General features: G+C 48.3%; 1 protein-coding gene across 3 annotated transcripts in view; it reads left to right on the top strand.

Moving 5' to 3' along the window:
• Window positions 1-19,173, top strand: part of ARMH3 (armadillo like helical domain containing 3) — a 748,421-nt gene that overhangs the window by 580,117 nt on the left and 149,131 nt on the right. For all 3 annotated transcript variants that reach the window (XM_069239576.1, XM_069239578.1, XM_069239579.1), the window contains exons 22-23: window positions 3,958-4,084; window positions 4,186-4,261. In XM_069239576.1, the coding sequence (XP_069095677.1) occupies window positions 3,958-4,084; window positions 4,186-4,261 (203 nt within the window). The remainder of the gene's footprint in view (window positions 1-3,957; window positions 4,085-4,185; window positions 4,262-19,173) is intronic.

The raw sequence follows: 19,173 nt of genomic DNA, 5'->3' as shown, positions 1-19,173 counted from the left end.
ATATAAATGTTCTCTGTGCTCAGTGCGTTCATATTCTATCTTGTTGATTAATTGCAAAGAAATAAAGTATGATTTATTTTGTACATGTAAATAAGTATTATACAGTGAGAATTTAATCAATGATGGCATTATCAATGTATGAAGTTTGGAGTATTTTGTATAGGTAAATAGACATAATATTGTGAGACTTGATCAAAAGACTAAAAATATTCATGAATAAGAATTTTGTTTTGAAATTAAATATGTAGTAATAGTGGGTCTACCACGCTTGAACGAAAGCCACAGGTTAAAAATAGAGAGGCGGGATCTTTTGTTTAGTATTGTCCTAGATATCGCCATATGCATCATGTTTTTCTGGACAAATTACTCCTCCGGACAAAAGCAACGTTCCTGCCTAAGGAGGCATGCCCTTCTACATAGGGCAGTCCATCACCTTGCCATCTTTCTATGCTCTGCTTCATCCCTACAAGAAGGAAGAACAGCTCCTCCACTTTGACCCCAAGAGGACGCTCAGATTCTATGTTGAAAAGTTGATGGATTTCTGACAGTATGGCCAACGTTTCTTTGGTTTCTCTGTGGCTCAGAAAGACAAAGCAGGGCAAACGAGAACCACCTCCAGATAGATTGTGTCATGCTTAAAGAAGCACATTCAGAAGGTTTGCCTGATCAATCCGCCAGAGCGATGGCTACTTCCACTGTTTTGGATGCCATGCACCAATCATGGGCATTTCCCAGTCCGCAGCATGGGTTTCCCTCCACACGTTCACAAAACATTACAGATTGGATAGCCAGGTCTGATGGACAGGGACTTTGCCCGATCTCACTTGCAGGACGGTCTGGTCTGAGCTGCTCCACAAACCCACCACCTTGATAGGTGTACTGCTGTGGCATTTATTCATAGGGTGAACAATCTGCAGATAGAAGTCTTAATCAGAAGAACAAGTTAATTACCTTCAGTAACTCCTTTTCTGGCAGAGACTATATTTAAAAGCATATTCCTCGCTGATGCACCCTCCCCCTTGTTCTGTGGAATGGACAGTCAATTAATAAGATGCCAGATTTTCAGATCTGTCCAGTCCATTGTCCAGTTCCTATGGCTCTGCGTCTGATTGCGAAGACAAAGATCAGAAAGAAACTGACAGTGTGAATCAGTGGCACATATATGGAGGCTTTTGAAACAGGGCTCAGAGTGGCTATGACACACTGGCGCCCCTGGTGAAATTAGGTCCCAAGCCGGGGCGGCTCCCTTCATCTCCATGGTAGTCAGAGAAACACAAAAAGTTACAGAGACTATATAGTAGTTAGGAGCGCAGATGGCAGGCCCAAAAGACCGCTGTGGATAGAGGCAAGTTCAGGGCCTCTCTTCAGAACTATAAATCAGCTATCAAAAAAACAAAAATAGACTTCTTTTCCCACAAAATTAGGGAAGAACAGAGTGTATCGGGTGAACTTTTTAAAGTGGTCCGGACCCTGACCCTCCCGCCCTCCTCTTCCGAGTTGGAGAACTCTTCCACCTTTTGCCAAAGAGTCACTGACTTCTTTAAGAATAAAATAGTTTGCCTGCATGCGGATTTTGCACAACTCCCTCCAGAACGGGATGGAGGTGATCAGGAGGGAACCTTACCCGCAGATTCTAGTCATAGGCTCGCCTGTTTTTCATCCTTATTTGGCCAATAGAATCATCGAACTGTTGGAAAGAGTTAAGTCTGGCTCACCTAATAACCCTTGTCCCCCGAGGATATTAAAGTTAGTACCGGACTTGGTTTCTACTGCCTTGGAACCAGTGTATGCTGACATTCTCAGGGAAGGGTATATTCCTCCCGCCTGGAGGAATCCATTGTGATCCCTCTTATAAAGAAACCAGGCAGGGAACCCCATCATTTGAAAAATCTACGACCCATCTCCCTATTACCCACCACAGCCAAGGTTCTGGAGAAACATCTTAATACCGAACTAGCTGACTTTACTTTCTTCAGGCCAGTGGAGGATTCGATCCCTCTCAACACGGGTTCCGCCAAGCTCATAGCACAGAATCCGCTTTGATATCCTCGGCCGATATCATTCGAAGAAGAGTGGATCAGTGGGAGGGCATCATCCTTGTCCTACTGGATCTCTCTGCAGCGTTTGACACCATTTCCCCTCAATTGCTGATCCTGAGATGACATCAGGCCGGAGTTAGAGATAGGATGCTTGACATTCTCAAATCTTTTCTCACGAACGGATCTATCACAGTGGCCTGCGGAGATCACAGTGCTACCCCGTTTCAATTACCCTGTGGGGTTCCACAAGGGTCCTTGCTCAGTCCCACTTTGTTCAATCTTTATGTGGAACCACTGGTGCGCTCATTTGGCTTTCAAGTGGTGTCTTACGCCGATGACTCTCAGCTGATCGTTCCGGTTACTCAAAACTGGGAGGAGGTGGCAGACAGGTTCCATAAATGTATGAGCAACATCAACAGCTGGATGAGCCTTAATTGGCTCAAACTGAATGGAGAAAAGACGGAAATCATTATTTTTGGTTTAGATATCTTATGGAGCCCCCACTGGTGGTCAGAGTCCTGTAGTGCGTGCCTGGCCCGGAGATCCTCGGCCAAAAACCTGGGCATTGTGTTTGACAGAACTCTATCATTTGAGCAACAAGTTGACCAGACGGGCAAAAGTTGCTACTGGGCAATGAAAATGCTAAAGAAAAATGTTCCCCTTCATTCAGGAAGACCTCAAAGTTGTGGTGATCCTGGCGCTAGTAATTTCTAAACTGGAGTACTGCAATACCTTAATGTTAAACATTAGCAAGTCCGCTTTCCATAGAGCTCATCCAGAATGCGTTGGCCCGCTCTGTCCTAGATTTACTACGCTCCGCATCAGCCAGTAGGAGTCTCAGACAACTTCACTGGCTACCTGTGGGAAAACGTGTTAAGTTTAAGACACTCTGCCTAACTTACAAGGCCCACCATCAGGGTGGCTGCGCTTTCCTCAGTTCGACCTTGCAGCCCTATCAAACCGATCGGCTGCTTAGATCCTCTACTCTTCAGCTCATCTCTGTGCCTTGCTGCCATAGGGTGAGATGGGGGGATAAAGCCTTCTCGATGGTGGCAGTGAGACTCTGGAACGCCCTCCCCCTAGCTATCAGGCAGGAACAGATGTATCTTCGTTTCAGAAAGCAATTGAAAACCTGGCTGTTTTCCCATTAGGGAGGTTGCGACTTGTGGACTGCCCCCTTTCTGCTATGGATCCCCATCACTCAGCAGCTGTCCTCAACGCTTGGATGCTACGGCCGGAATGCGCTTTACAAATACTTAGAATACAATGCTTACAATACAATATATGGGACCCCAAGATCACATTCAAGGTGGGATGGATCCATTGTGGAGGTGCACAATGCCACCTACTGATGCTCAAGGAAATTGCTTCAAAAGTTTCTGGGTTATGTCTGACGCCTGAGAATATTCACACTGTGAGGAATCTGTCTCTACCAGAGAAGGAGTTACAGAAGGTAAGTAACTTGTTCATGTAGGATGGGGTTCTGAGAATTTGTCAGAAGTAGTCTGGAGGGATCATAATAGGATTTGGAGGTATTTTGCGAACTTCAGCTGTGGGTGTTGGGTCTTTAAAGCTATTTCTTTGTTATTATTTTTGTTTTTTTAATGATATATTTTTGTTGTGTCACTGCTGGCATGAGACTGCCACTGTCATAAGACGTCTTATATGCACCTCTATACAGTTGAAAGATGTACTTTGCTTCCTAATCCAGATAAAACCTGTTAATAGTAAATTGATAAGCAGTAGCAGATTACCATATATGAAAATAATTTTGTTTGTATTCCACCACTACTTCGTTGATATTTAAGATTACTTTTTAGTTGAAGGAATAATGCTTTGCATTGCTGGTTAATACCGAAATTGTTTTGCATTAACATCCTGACCTAAATAAAGAGGTAATCAATTTTCTTTCTTCCAGGTAGTGAATTTATTCAACATGTTCATCACATATGGTGACACCTTCCTTCCAACTCCCAGTAGTTATGATGAGTTGTACTATGAGATCATCCGAATGCATCAGATTTTTGACAATCTTTACTCAATGGGTTAGTATGTAACGCCCGTCTGTGTGAACTCGATCATAGTGTTGGCACAAGCTCAATATTTTCTGTGCTAGAAAATGTAACTTTTTATTCTTCTCATTCAGTTTTGAGACTTTCTACGAATGCAGGCCAGTGGAAGGAGTCAGCCAGCAAAGTGACCCATGCACTTGTTAATATAAGGTAAGGTGAATATTCAAATGTTAAATTTCATTTTGAGCTTTTTTTCATACAATGGCGGGCCTCGAGGTCGTGTCTTACCACTCCCCATTTTCATTTGCTTTATTATTTCCAGATCGTAGATGCTCTTTGTTGTTAACTTGTCTAATATATTTTTTTACCAATCCTTCACAAAGAAAATATCAGTTGTAGACATCGGCAATGTGCTTCACATTGCACTTTCTTGTGTTCAAACGTTTTGTAACTGAATTAATTAAGAGGTTCTATCAATGGTGCAAGCCGACATCACAGTAGGTATAATCATACATGCCAGATTCTGAAACCTGAAAGGTTCCTTATCACGATGAATGGAATTTGTCTAATAATGATGGCCTAATTACATCCCAACACTTGTAACATATTGCGATGGAGTATGTCGATATCGATCGTAGCTTTTGATGTTGTTAATCTGCAGAATGCATTTGGAAATAACCCAGTTTCTGAACCCGTGGAAGTTTAAGGTGGGAGTAAAGTCCCACAACTACTAAATAAGGGCTAGAAAAAATTACCGAGGAGAAGCAAACGCAAGTCATAAATAAGAAGGTAGGAGAAAACTAGAAAGACTGTGTATTAGCAACCTTCAAAAACTGACATTGGGAATGGCATTACGTAAGGATTTGCAAATACAGAATAGATTGAAGGCTGGAAGGTAGCAAAATTGGACTATGGCCAGGCTTTCTGAGCACACTGATAACGGAGGATGACTTTGGGGACCTGACCTCGAGGTTAGATCTCCGTGGATTGGGAATAGATTCAGGGTGGTTTAAATACTGAAGTTAAGTACCTAGTTTGTACCAGCATGTGTTTCCTCTGTTGTTTTTATAATGTAAGTACTGAAACATATTGGGGCCAATTACATGTATAAACTACCTAATATGTAAAGTAGTACTAGAATAGTACTACTTACCTTCTTCAAAGGACAATTCATAAACGTACAGTATGAAAGCTCCTCCTCCTCTCCTATCTTTTCTGTGGAGAGATGTCAGCACATGTAGGTTTCACCAGTTAGTAGCAAATGTGGAGGAACCAGTGGGAACATGGGGAATATCTAATGCAAAATGGGAGTAGTTTCGAAAAAGACAAACTACCACAAACACATTGCAAACTATACATCTAAAGTTACTACAGCCCTACAGGTGACAAGACAGCAGTACATGTACTCTAGCCCAGCCTTGGAGTAAGTTATGCACCACTCACAGGTGCTGCAACACTTTCCCATAGAATGTATTGGTGGCAGGGACCTAAAATTACGCAGAACACACAAAAGGTGTTGAAGGAATGCTTGCAAATAATCCAACCACTTGCAGTCGCTATGGGTAGCATTCCAAACCATCGTTTTTCACCCTCTGTGCTGCTCAGTTTGAGGCCAGCCTTATGCAAATCACTACTGCCCCTTCTCATCATGGAAACAGTCTTGGCTTTGTCTAATCTAAGGTGGCAAGGCAAGTAAAAAAAAAATATTGGTTTGGAATGCTACCCTGAAGGGCTGCAAGTATTTAGACTATTTGCAAACATTCCTCCCTTTCGTGTGTTTGATATAATGGACTGTGTGGCAAGGGTATGCCCAGACGTGAGTCCCATGCCTACTGTGCCTCTGAAACCAAGCTTCACCTAACTGAAAGAGGTTCAACTAGGTCGAAACTAGTCGTGGATTTCTAGTGTCATGGATTGCTAGTGTTTTGGTTCAGAGAGGAGCTGGCTTTGCAGTTTGGGCTGAACATCCCATTGGAGTATGAGCAAGGAAGATCTGCTTTTGGCTGGGTCTAATATGGGGGTGTCACAGTGGGCAGGAAACGATGGGTTAGTATGCTACCACAACCATCAATTGAGCTTGGTTACACTATTTCCAAGCATCCACCCCAGAACCTTTTGTTTAATTGATGTAATGCTCTATGAGGCCAAGGATATGCAAAGACATGATTCCTTCGCTCACAGTGCCGATGGAACCAAACTGCAACCGACTGAAGTAGCCAACTATGCCAAAACTGCTGTTGGTGCAGGATGAAGGCTGATTTGAATTTGACTCGGTGTAGTCTGAAGTGGCATGGTGGGCAAAAAAATGATCGGTTGCTATGATGCCCTGAGTGACTGCTAGTGGTTAGATTATTTCACAAGCATGCCTCTGTCATGTTTTTGATGTTTTTACTTAGAATAACACCCTATAGGAAATAATGCTAATTAAAATAGATTGTGATTTAAAAATATATATATATGTGTGTATGTGTATATATATATATGTATATATATATATATGTGTGTGTGTGTGTATATATATATATATATATATATATATATATATATATATATATATATATATATATATATATATATATATATGTGTGTGTGTGTGTGTATATACTGTTCCTTGCAGTGCAGGAACAGATTTACTGCATACCAATCATGATGCGTTTCGCATGACACGCTGGCTTGATCTCATATTTGCCTTCTTGCAGTCTCTTTTTGAACCATGAAAACGCATGAGAAAGCACCATACATAAATATAGGCAAAGGACTCTCTCCATTCATCCCATATTGGCAGCCATCTTCGAATGTACAATTAATCCTGTTCTCTAAAAAAGGTCTGTAAGCTGAATATAATTACATGTTAATGTCCCGATTGTAGTTCATAACATATATACACCCCAGTACCAACAGTTCAAAACAGTGAGTGTACTTCACTGTTGTGTGTCTACTTCTCAATACATCGCACCAGATGAAACTCTAATGGTGAAACATACATATAAGCAAAGGACTCTCCTCATCCACCGCACACTGGCAGCCATCTTTGAATGTATAATAGTTCTTGTTCATGAATAATGTGTTTCTAATGGTGTCCAATTACAAGTGAATATCCCAATTCATGATTTATAGCATAAATGTACACTATTGACACCAGTTAGAAACAAAAGGTGTACATCACTGTTCCCCATTCCCTGTAAGATATATCATGTCCAGTAAAACTAAAATAGTGTTGCAACTGTATGCCTCCCCAGGAAAAACATTTGATGCATCACAAACAATGCATGGATGTCATTAGGGAGGAATATCCTTCATCAGAGAAGGCCCTGTAACATATTGGTATTAAAAATCCCTGCATAAGTCTGTACATGTGTGTACCTCTTCCTCCACACCATGAGCATCATGATAACCGCATAGTGTGAAAACATTGCACGGGGGAAGGGAAAAGGGGGAACCAAGGGAACTGAGCAAAAGAAAGTGAAAAACGTATCTTGATACCACAAGATAGAATACTAATAGAGGTGGAGTGTGAGAGAGAAATAGGGTCCATCCTGCACGTGAATCTCATTCATTTCCGTGGGCCCTTCCAAATAACTGGAAACATTAAAAACATATTTCAGTGCATCCCAAACACCTGTGTCTTAAAAAACGAAATATAGAATCTATACTTCTATTTACATTAAAACAAAGAACACTCTGATTTTCAGAATGGCATAGTTACTGTATAGAAAAGGTTCATGAACCGAGAAAGCAACCGTTCTATTACTTCTCATACAGGTGTATTCCCAGGCTCTCATCAGAGTTGAGACCTGTCGGGATCTTAGTTTCTAACTCCAAGATATACTTGGATTCCTGTTGCCTTAATCATAAGGTGCTGTTGCCCCCTCTGGGACTCATTGCTATGTGTTCAATAGCAGAGAACGACATAAGGGCAATGTTCCCACCATGTATCTCCTTAAAATGACTGGCTACTGGATAGTGAGGATCTGCATTGGTAATGGCCCTCATGTGCTCCATTACCCTATTTTTGCCCATCAGTGTTGTTCTGCATATGTATCTCAAGCAGCATGGGCATTCAAGAACATATATAACAAATGGAGTACTACAGGTGAGGAATTGCTTGATAATCCATTCCCCACCCCCATTGGGTCTTCTAATTTTTTGTACCATCTTGTTGTTACTACATGCCCGACAATGTCCACATGGAAAGAAACCCAGTAGGGTATGGTATCTCATTATTTTTGTTATAATAGTATCACTGTGCATGACCATGTCTTTGAAACTGCGTCCGTTTCTGTAAGTTACTTTGGGGCGTTTCTCTTTACGCCTGCCATTGTGGAAGTCATTTTTTACTAACTGCTACTGCTTGCAAAGAATCCCCTTGGCCTCATTACTAAACATCATTATGGCACGTAAGCCATCTCGATTCTCATCTGCAGTGGTGGTATTCTCCTTCTCAACTAGGGTCTCATGCCTTTAAAATTTCCTTACTTTCTTACTGGCTTCTTCCAGAACCCACTTGGGATAGCCTCTTTCTCTGAACCTCTTAATCATAACATTAAGAGAAAGTCTACTCTAAACTATAAATCTACACTCAGAAATACTGAATACCACAAAAATGTTTCTTTACACTTGGGTATAAGAGTATGAAATAGGACTCAATAGTTCCACACTGATAGAAATGCGGTTTCTAGTTGCCAGTGGTTTGCACCCTGTCCAAGTAGGGACCTTCGCTCTAGTCAGGGTAAAGGGGGGGGGGTCACACAGCTAAGATAACCCCTGCTCATCCCCTTTGTAGATTGGCCCAAGCAGCCAGGCTTATCTCCGAGGCAATGTGTAAAGTATTTGCATACACACACAGTAATACAGTGAAAACACCACAAAAGTACTTCACACCAGTTTAGAAAAATACTGAATATTTATCTGAGTATAACAAGACCAAAAAAACCTAAATCCAACATACACAAGTAAAGATACACATTTTCAAAGATTGAGGTGGTCATTCCAACCCTGGCGGTTGGTGTTAAACCTGCGGCTAAACCGCCAACAGGCTGCCGGTAAAAAAAATGTAATTCCGACCCTGGCGGAAACCGGCAACAGAGACCGCCACATCAACACACCAGCCGTCACGGCGGGACAAACCGCCAACAGACAGGCGGGAGTCAATGTACCGCCCACCCTATCACAGCACACCAATCCACCACCTTTTCGGGGGCGGTAGCCCCGCCGATAAAAACACAGCGGAAACAGCCATTTCAAACGGAAAACGCTCACCTCCATACACCCCACGAGGAATCTGGACAGCATGGAACCCGAACTCCACATCCTCCCAGCGATTGTCTTCCTGCTCCTCTACCAGGAGCACGAACGCCGGCGCAGAAGACAACAGTGAGTACTGCACCTACGACACAGGGGAGGGGGGAGGAGAAAATATTACGGGAACACACATACGCGACACACCCACCCCCACCCACTACAACACTCACATCAATGCACAGTAATACATCACAGTTACCCCCCCCCCCCCCAAACCCACTGGAAGAATGCAAAGACAAAAGGAAATGATTCTAAACATTGGAATATATTGTATTACTGGCTGAATTATATATATATATATATATATATATATATACACATCAAAAACACTTATATACATATATGTACAAGTCCGAGCATTGTAGCAGGCATTGTCTGTGGACCGCTGGGCCCAAATCACATGGGCAAAGCCCACACAGGATACCTGACTCTAACGGAGAGAACACTGTAGGGGCATCAGATAGGAAAACTACAGGCACCTCAGGGGGAAGGGAAGGGTGGGCACCTCAGCCAGATGAGTGCACGACGCCAGATCCACGAGGGGCCTCCATGGCCACTGTTCAATCCTGGGGAGTGCAAAGCCACAGTCTCTCAAGTCTCTGCAGTGGGTGGGTTGCCCACTGTTCAATCCTGGGGAGTGCAAAGCCACAGTCTCTCAAGTCCTGCAGTGGGTGGGTTGCCCACTGTGCCATCCTGGGGAGTGCAAAGCCACAGTCTCTCAAGTCTCTGCAGTGGGTGGGTTGCCCACTGTGCCATCCTGGGGAGAGCAAAGCCACAGTCTCTCAAGTGGATGACAGTCTCCACTGGTTCTGGAGGGGGACTGGTGCCCAGAGTGCTTCGTGCAGCCCTGCCCGACACAGATGCGGGCCTGCCCCTTCCACTAATGGGCCAGCGGTGCTTGAGACGGCGGTGCCCAGTGCAGCGGTGCTTGAGATGAAGGGCCCAGTGCAGCAGTGCTTGAGACGGTGGTGCCCAGTTCAGCGGTGCTTGAGACGGCGGTGCCCAGTTCAGCGGTGCTTGAGACGGCGGTGCCCAGTGCAGCGGTGCTTGAGATGAAGGGCCCAGTGCAGCGGATCCGGCCATGGCGTGCAGGTCATTTGCCACCTGTCCTGTGGCTGGCGGGGCCTTCCTGCCCATCTGTCGGGTGGCTGGGGGGGCCTTCCTGGTCTGCAGTACCGGGCCTGTTGGTGTCCTCCTGCCCACCTGGGATGGGGCTGGTGGGGCCCTCCTGGCCAGCTGGGCTGATGGCACTCTCCTCGGGCGTGCTGACCTTCCCAGCCTTCCCTGTTCGCCTTTGGCCCTTCCCCACCTTGGGCGGTGTGCCACCTGTCTCCACACTTCGTGCCGGAGCCATGGTAGGGATTTTAGTGCCTGGTGTTTTCACCCTCTCGCGCTGGCCGCTGACTATCTTCGGGTGTTTCTCCGGGGGTGGGCTGCCCGTGCCTTGGCTCCGTACTGAACTGGCTGCCCTTGAGGGTGGGGGACTCCACAGTCCATGGCAGACTGTCATCACAGGGCCCGGTTTTGTGGTGGCTGAGGTGCTGACTGGAGTCCTATGAGATGGACGGGGTGGGGGAGTTGTAGGAAAGAGGTTAAGTTTGGACAGGAATAGCATTTTAGGACCAGTGGGACGGGTAGGTGTAGTGGGTATGGGAGTGGAGGAAGAGGTTGTGGTTGTAGGAGTCTTAAGTCTGGCGTCTTTGGGTGCAGGTGCTTGGGCTGGAGGCTGTCGTGAGGTGGATGGCTGCCTGCGTTTGTGTATCTTGGAAGAGGGGGTGACAGACACACTGGGAGAGGACACAGGGGACGTGTAAATGGTAGTGGGGGTGGTGACTGCACGTGTGCGGGGGGTTCTGGTGTGTGTGCTGGTGATGGACTTAGTGGCTGAAGATGTTGTGCATGCAAGTGAGAGTGGAGACGTGACAGGGAGGGAGGAGGGAGACGAGGAGGAGGGGGACACAGTGGAGGCAGTGGGTGTTGGTATGTCTGTATGTGGATGTTGCTTGTGTGAATGCTTGTGTGATGTGTGGTGCTTATGTCTGGATGAGCTTCCCTTGGGTGTTGAGGTGTGTGCAGGCTGGTCTGATGGTGTGTCTGGGATAGGCAGAGGTACAGGTGATAGGGTATGGGTGGAGGAAGTTGGAGGGGGGAGGCTAGAGACAGGGACAATTGCTGCCATCAGTGCTGAGGCCAGAGTGTTGAACGATCGCTGAAGGGCAGCCTGACCAGAATGAATGCCCTCCAGGTATGCATTACTCTGGTGCACCTCTCTTTCGACACCCTGGATGGCATTCAAAATGGTAGACTGCCCAACAGTGAGCTTCCTCAGGAGGTCAATGATCTCCTCACTGAGGGAAGCAGGGGTGACTGGGGCAGGGCCTGAGGTGCCTGGGGCGAAGGAGATGCCCACCTTCCTGGGTGAGCCGGCACGGGGCAAACGCTGAGGGGCTGCTGGGAGGGCGGTGCTGGTGCGCTGGGTGGCGGCTGTACCTGTTGTTGCGGGGGGCACGGATGTTGCCGCCACCACAAGTGAGCTCCCTTCAGAGGACGAGTCTGTGTCACTTATGTCTGCCCGAGTCCCCGCTGTGGAGCTCCCCTCGCCCTCCGTCCCACTGGTGTATTCGGAATCCGTGGAATGGCCCTCCAGGGCCATGTGGGATGCAGCTCCCTCGGGCTCCGATGCCACTTCTCCTCCGCCTGATGATGCTAATGCACACATGAACAGGAAGACCACAAAAAAGGGGGGGGGGAGAAAATAAAGACATGTTGAGTGCATGCATTGGCGACACCGTTGGCGGAGAGGACAGACACAGAAGCCCCCTGCACTACGCCGCGCACTTGGGGTCCACTACTCAATCCGTGTGACATGGCCTACAAGCCTATGGACGACATCTGCACACATAGATGACACAGGGCCATGAATAGCTGTACTTGGCACCCTACAGAGGTGGGGGGCGGGGGCACAGGGCCATGCCTTACGGAGGGGCCTAGCCTACAGAAATCGCCCTGGCCTAGGGATACCCACAGCCCTCCTCTCCCACCCAGACACCTCCACTGCGCGCAAAGTCACCAGAATGAGAGTGTATTCACCCCCTTGTGTCTGCTGTGATGTCCTCACGCGCCCATCCGAATCGGGGTAGGCCACCGCCTGGATCCGGGACATCTGGGGGGTCAAAGTCCGACTGCTACCCCTCCCACGTTGGGAGGCCATCCCCAGCTGAGCCTCCGCCGTCTTCCTGCTCCAGCGTCGGATGTCCTCCCATCTCTTCCGGCAGTGGGTGCCCCGTCTGTGGTGGACCCCCAGGGCCCGGACGTCCTTGGCGATGGCACGCCAAATGTCTATCTTCTGGTGGGCGCTGACCTATGTGAAATGTACAGGGGGAGAAAAAGAGTCATCACCTTCTGCACCCTCAATGTGAGTGGCCCCCCATCCCTACCCTTGCCATGTGGCACATCCTGTCATCCGTCGTTTGATGCATGCCTCATTCGCTCCCCTCCCCACCATCTTTAATCCACCCGACTCAACACAGGCATTGGCCACAAAGCATGGTCCCAGTGTACTTACCTGTTGGTCTGGAGGACCGTAGAGTAGCGCATGCTGTGGGAGGACCCCATGCACGAGTTTCTCCAATTCCTGAGCAGTGAAGGCAGGGGCCCTTTCCCCAGTCGCATGAGCCATTGTCTCTTCCAGACCGAGGTCACAGCAGCACTTGCAGTGTAGGTCCTCTCCTGTCGAAGATCAGGTATCGAGTGATTAAGCAGATAGAAAATGGCAGTCACGCCCGTGGCGGTGCGTACCGCGACCGCCGACGCACATCGTCATTGGCTCCTGAGACCCACAGGGTTCAATGTTAACCAATGCTGCTTTGCGCCGCGGTCTTCGACCGCCTACCGCCACGGTGTGCCACACCAGCGCATTTACCTCACATCCCATTGTCACACTTCACAGGTCAGGCAGCCGCCATTTCAAGGGCCCACATGGCTTACTTTTAACTGCGTCACACATACCTAGGCCTTGCATCAACACTCATACAAACCATTCAATGCATTGGGAATCGTGTTTTGTGCAAACTGTGGTTACGTACCTGTGGGTTGATTGACTCTGTGCTCGCTGTTGTCCTTCATAGGCACCGTCCGCTGGGACATGCGAGGAGATGGAGGAATCTTCCTGTGTGCAGACCGCTGGTAGACCTGTCGACAATGGAGGAAAGACATGTCATACTGACATACAGGCTTGACCGAGCCACTATTCATGAACTGTGTGCCCAGCTGGATCCAGACCTGATGTCACCCATCCGCCAACCCACAGGGATCCCACCTCTAGTGCAGGTGCTGTCAGTACTCCATTTCTTTGCAAGTGGGTCATTTCAAACAACAGTGGCCATATCATCAGGGATGTCCCAGCCTATGTTTTCCAAGGTGTTGTCCAGAGTGTTGTCTGCCCTTCTGAAACACATGCGGAGCTACATTGTTTTCCCTGAGGTGGGGGATTTGCCTACAGTGAAAGGTGATTTATATGCCCTTGGACATATCCCCAACATCATAGGTGCCATTGATGGGACCCATGTGGCTTTAGTACCCCCCAGCAGGAGTGAACAAGTGTACAGAAACAGAAAGAGTTATCATTCGATGAATGTACAGATGGTGTGTTTGGCAGACCAGTACATCTCCCATGTTAATGCCAAGTTCCCTGGCTCAGTGCATGACGCGTACATCATGCGGAATAGCAGCATCCCTTACATGATGGGTCAACTCCAGAGGCACCGTGTGTGACTAATTGGTGACTCTGGTTACCCCAACCTGTCATGGCTACTGACCCCAGTGAGGAATCCCCGGACAAGGGCAGAGGAACGGTACAATGAGGCCCATGGGAGAACTAGGAGGGTGATTGAGCGGACCTTCGGCCTCCTGAAGGCCAGGTTCAAGTGCCTCCATATGACAGGTGGATCCCTATTGTACTCACCAAAGAAGGTGTGCCAGATCATCGTGGCCTGCTGTATGCTTCACAACCTGGCTTTGCGACGCCAGGTGCCTTTTCTGCAGGAGGATGGTCCAGATGGTGGTGTTGCAGCAGCTGTGGAGCCTGTGGAGAGTGAAGCCGAGGAAGCCGAAGAGGACGACATAGACAACAGGAACACAGTAATACAGCAGTATTTTCAATGACACACAGGTAAGATTCCAACCCGGCATATTACATATACTTAACCCCTACTACCTCTCTACTGTCTGACCTTTTCCCCCAGTGTATGGTAACTGAGTTGTGACTTTCCTTCCAATTTCAGAGATGTGGGCCATACTGCGTGACATCTGCTTTGTTTCCCCATGGACTACAGCTGTGTGACAGTGGTATGTTGGCATCACAATGTAAATATGCATTTTGGGACGGTAATGTCTAATACATTAGTACAAAATCACAGCCAGACTCGTGATTGTTTTGTGCAATAACTGTGTTTATTTCAGTGCTCTATATTGGTGGGTGGTTGCAAATCGGTGAGGGGTGATGGTGGAGGATTGTCCATGGCAGAGTCCAGAGTATTAGTATCACAGGTGCATTGTCCAAATGCCTGTGGAAAGTGGAGCATGGGCAGTATAAGAATGGACAGGGTGTCAATGTGGGACAGTGGGATGACAATCAGGGAGGTATCCTTTCCTGGTGGGGGTCTTGGCATCTTACTCTGTCTTCTTCCTGGATCTCAGGGCCCGCTTGCGGGGTGGTTCTCCTTCTGCAGGGGGTGGGGTGCTGGTGGCCTGTTGGTCCTGTGGCGGAGCCTCCTGTCTACTAGCGCCGGCAGAGGTGGTAGGCAGTTCTTGGTCCATGCTAGTGTCAGGGGCCCTTTGTCCTGCCACAGTGTCCCGCAATGTGGTGACTACCTGATTCAGAGCCCCTACGATGGTGGCCAGGGCGTAACTGATGTTTCGTAGTTCCGCCCTGAACCCCAAATACTGTTCCTCCTGCAGAAGCTGGATCTCATGAAACCTGGCCAGGACCGTCGCCATCGTCTCCTGGGAGTTGTGGTAGGCTCCCATGATGGAGGAGAGGGCCTCGTGGAGAGTGGGTTCCCTGGGCCTGTCCCCCCCCCTGTCGCACAGCAGCCCTCCCAGTTCCCCTGTTTCCCTGGGCCTCTGTCCCCTGGACCGTGTGCCCACTACCACTGCCCCCAGGTCCCTGTTGTTGTTGGGGTGGTGGGTTAACCTGGGTGCCCTGTAGTGGTGGACACACCGCTGATTGACGTGTCCTGGGGACAGAGGGATGGGCCCGCTGGGTGGGTGCTGTGCTGGTGTTCCCAGAGGGGGGAAGGTCTGCTATGGCCTGTGGCTGTCTGAGGGGAACCGACTGTCCCGAGGTCCCCGATGGGCCGGGCTGGTCATCTAGATCCAGGTCGACAGAGGTGCTGTCCTCACTGTGGGCCTCTTCTGGGGGTGGAGTGGACATTTGTGGACCCTCCTGCGCGGTGACGTGGCGTTCGGGTCCTGCAGGGGTATAAAAGTATGGTTATTGCATTTGTGTGTGCCATAGCGTGTAATGGGTGGGTGCCCTTGTACCCCAGTGCTGGCATTCCCGTGTGGGGGCTTTTGTGACGGTGATTTGGTGGGGGATGGGTATGTGCAGTGGGCATGCTTTGGTGATGGGTGTCCATGCTTTGTGGTCGCATGCAGGGATTGGTGTTGGGATGGGTGGGCTGTGATGGTGAGACATTTGCAAGGAGCAGGATGTGATGGGGGTGAGGGTGAGGGTGGGGGTATGAGTTGGTATGCTGGTGGGGTGGGGGGGATGAAGTAGTGATGATTTGACTAACCAGAGTCCATTCCTCCAGATACTCCTGCGAGGCCCTCAGGATGCAGGATCGCCAAGACTTGCTCCTCCCATGTTGTAAATTCTGGGGGAGAAGGTGGGGGTCCGCCGCCAGTCCGCTGCACCGCGATGTTGTGCCTGCATACCATTGAACGCACCTTCCCCCGTAGGTCATTCCACCGCTTCCTGATGTCGTCCCTATTTCTTGGGTGCTGTCCCACAGCGTTGACCCTATCAACTATTCTGCTCCATAACTCCATCTTCCTGGCAATGGTGGTGTGCTGCACCTGTGTCCCGAAGAGCTGTGGCTCTACCCATACAATTTCCTCCACCATGACCCTGAGTTCATCCTCGGAGAACCTGGGGTGTCTTTGCGGTGCCATGGGGTGGTGTGGATGATGTTTGGGGTGGATTGTGTGGTGATGTGTATTGGTGTGTTGTGTGAAGTGCGTGGAAATATTGCTGGGTGAAAGTAAAATGCGCGTCTGGGTGCTCAGTTCTCTTTTTCTCAGTGCGTGGTCCCGATTCTGTAGGAGTGGGGGTTTGTGGGTGATGTGGGTGTGTGTTTTATATTGTGTTGGGTGTGTGGGAGTGGTGTTTGTATGTGTATCAGGTGCGTGTATTTTGAATTGTCCAATGTGATTGTGTTTTGTAAGTGTGTGTGTATTTTGAGCGCAGCGGTGTGTACCGCCAATGGATTACCGCGTTTGAGAGACCGCTGCGTGGATTCGTGTGTCGTGATAGTGTGGGCGTATTTCTGTTGGCGTGGCGGTGGAGGTTTGGTCATCGCCAGTTTCTCGCTGGCCTTTGGTGTGGCGGACTTTTGTGGATGTCTGTATTTTGGCGGTTTGCCTGTTGTGGGTCAGAATGACTGTGGCGGTTTACCGCGGCCGCGGCAGTATGTTGGCGGTCTTCTGACAGCGGTACGCGGCTTTTACCGCCAAGGTTGGAATGACCCCCTTAGTGTATTATAGTGAATAAAAACACAATAGCTCCAACTGGGGCTATCACAGTGTCTTGACTGAGTCACTCCAACAGGCCAACACCACTCGCGAGGGAGTGTGGGACGGTCACATAGACTCCTGGTACAGTGCCTTGTAAAACGGTGAGGAAACAAAGATGTTGTAAGGAGTCGGGAGGTGAGGTGTCGCTGGAGCCGGTGCGTCGTCGGTTCCTTACTGCTACTGGGGAGCTGAGGCTCCGTTCCTTATTTCTAGGCAGGGGGTGGGTGGGGTGAGGTGAGGCTTCGGTTCCTTACGGTTCCAGGGGAGGTGATGCAGAGTTGGTGGTGAGGCAAGGCGGGGTAGATGAATCCAGCAGGTCAAGATGCAAGTTGTCGACTTGGCGGTGTCACGATAACACTAGGGAGTCGGAGGCAAGTGTCATGGATGTCAGTGTCATGGAGCTCTGGACTCACACTGTGGCAAGACATCGGAGGGGTGCTGAGGCAGTGTCGAGCCTGTGTTGCAGGCAGTTGCACTCAGCGGAGACCACAGCTCTAGTGTAGGCAGCGGCGCAGAGTCAGAGAGCGGCGCCAGTTTCGAAGTTGCTCTGGAGTTGATGTGCTTAGTTTTTTCTTGGTTGCACTAAAACTTGCTTCCAAGGGCCCAGGAATTGGATTTGGCACCACTTGGCAAGTCAGTACTCTCAGCAAGAGAGCCCATGTGTTTGCTGCTGATGTCTTTGATGGTTCTGAGACTTCTTAACAGGATGCAAGCTCAGTTCAAGCCTTTGAAGAACCTTCGAAAGTAGGATATAGAAAGCAAAGTCCAGTCCTTTTACTCCCAGGACAGAAGCAGCAGGCCAGCACAGCAAAGCAACAGGCAGAGTGGCAGTACCTTCTACAGCATCAAGCTCTTCTTCCTGGCAGAATGTCCGCACTCTAGAAGTGTTTTATCTATACGATGTCAGAGGTCCAGTATTTATACCCATTTGTGTCTTTGAAGTAGGTAAATTTCAAAGAGAAGTCTTTTTAGTGCACAAGACCCTGCCTTTCCTACCCTGGCATCAGACACACTCCAGGGGATTGGGGACTGGTGAGTGTATGGACAGACATAGCCTTGTTGAGGTATAAGTGTCAGCTTCTCCCACTACTCTAGCTCAAGAAGGGACATCAGCCGGTTGATAGACCATCGGGATATGCAGGGCACACCTCAGCTCCCTTTGTGTGATTGTCTAGATTGAATGCGCAAACAGCTCAACTGTCATCCTGACCTAGACGTGTATTCCACAGAGAGGCAGAGGCACATAATAGTTAAGCAAGAAAATGACCACTTTCCAAAAGTGGCAATTTTCAAAAACCAACTAAACCAAAGTTGTATTTTTAAATTGTGAGTTCAGAGGCCCCTAACTCCAGACCTCAATCTGCTCTTAATGGGAAAATACACTTAAAATATATTTGCCAGTCCCCATGTTACCCTATGGGAGAGATGGTCCTTGCAATAGTGAAAAATGAATTTACCAGTATATCACTATCAGGACATGTAAAACACACCAGTATGTGCCCTACTGTTTAAATAAACTGCACCCTGCCCAGAGAGCTGCCTTTGGCCTATTTTAGGGGTGACTTACATGTAATAAAAAGGAAGGTTTGGGCCTGACAAGTGAGTGCAATTGCCAAGTTGAAATGGCAGTTTAAAACTGCCCACACCGACACTGCAGTGCCAGGTCTGAGACATGTTTACGGGGCTACTCATGTGGGTATCGCAATTAGTGCTGCGGCCCCCTAGTAGCATTTGATTTACAGGTCCTTGGCACACATGGTGCATTATACTATGGACTTAATATTAAATCACGTATGCCAATCAAGGATGAACCAATCAATAATACAATTTAGACAGAGAGCATCTGCACTCTAGCACTGGTCAGCAGTGGTATTGTGCCCAGAGTCTTAAAGCCAGCAAAAATAATATCCAGCACAAGATCAAAAACAGGAGTTTAGAAGCAAAAGGACAGGGGAAACCACACCAAGAGCTGACAGACAGGTCTAACACACACCTATGTGCAGTACACACCCATGACCACCAAA

This window comes from Pleurodeles waltl, chromosome 6 (assembly GCF_031143425.1).
Source record: "Pleurodeles waltl isolate 20211129_DDA chromosome 6, aPleWal1.hap1.20221129, whole genome shotgun sequence".
Lineage (NCBI taxonomy): Eukaryota > Metazoa > Chordata > Amphibia > Caudata > Salamandridae > Pleurodeles > Pleurodeles waltl.
Note: the sequence above shows the minus strand (reverse complement) of the source record. Positions and strands in the feature narration are given on the sequence as shown.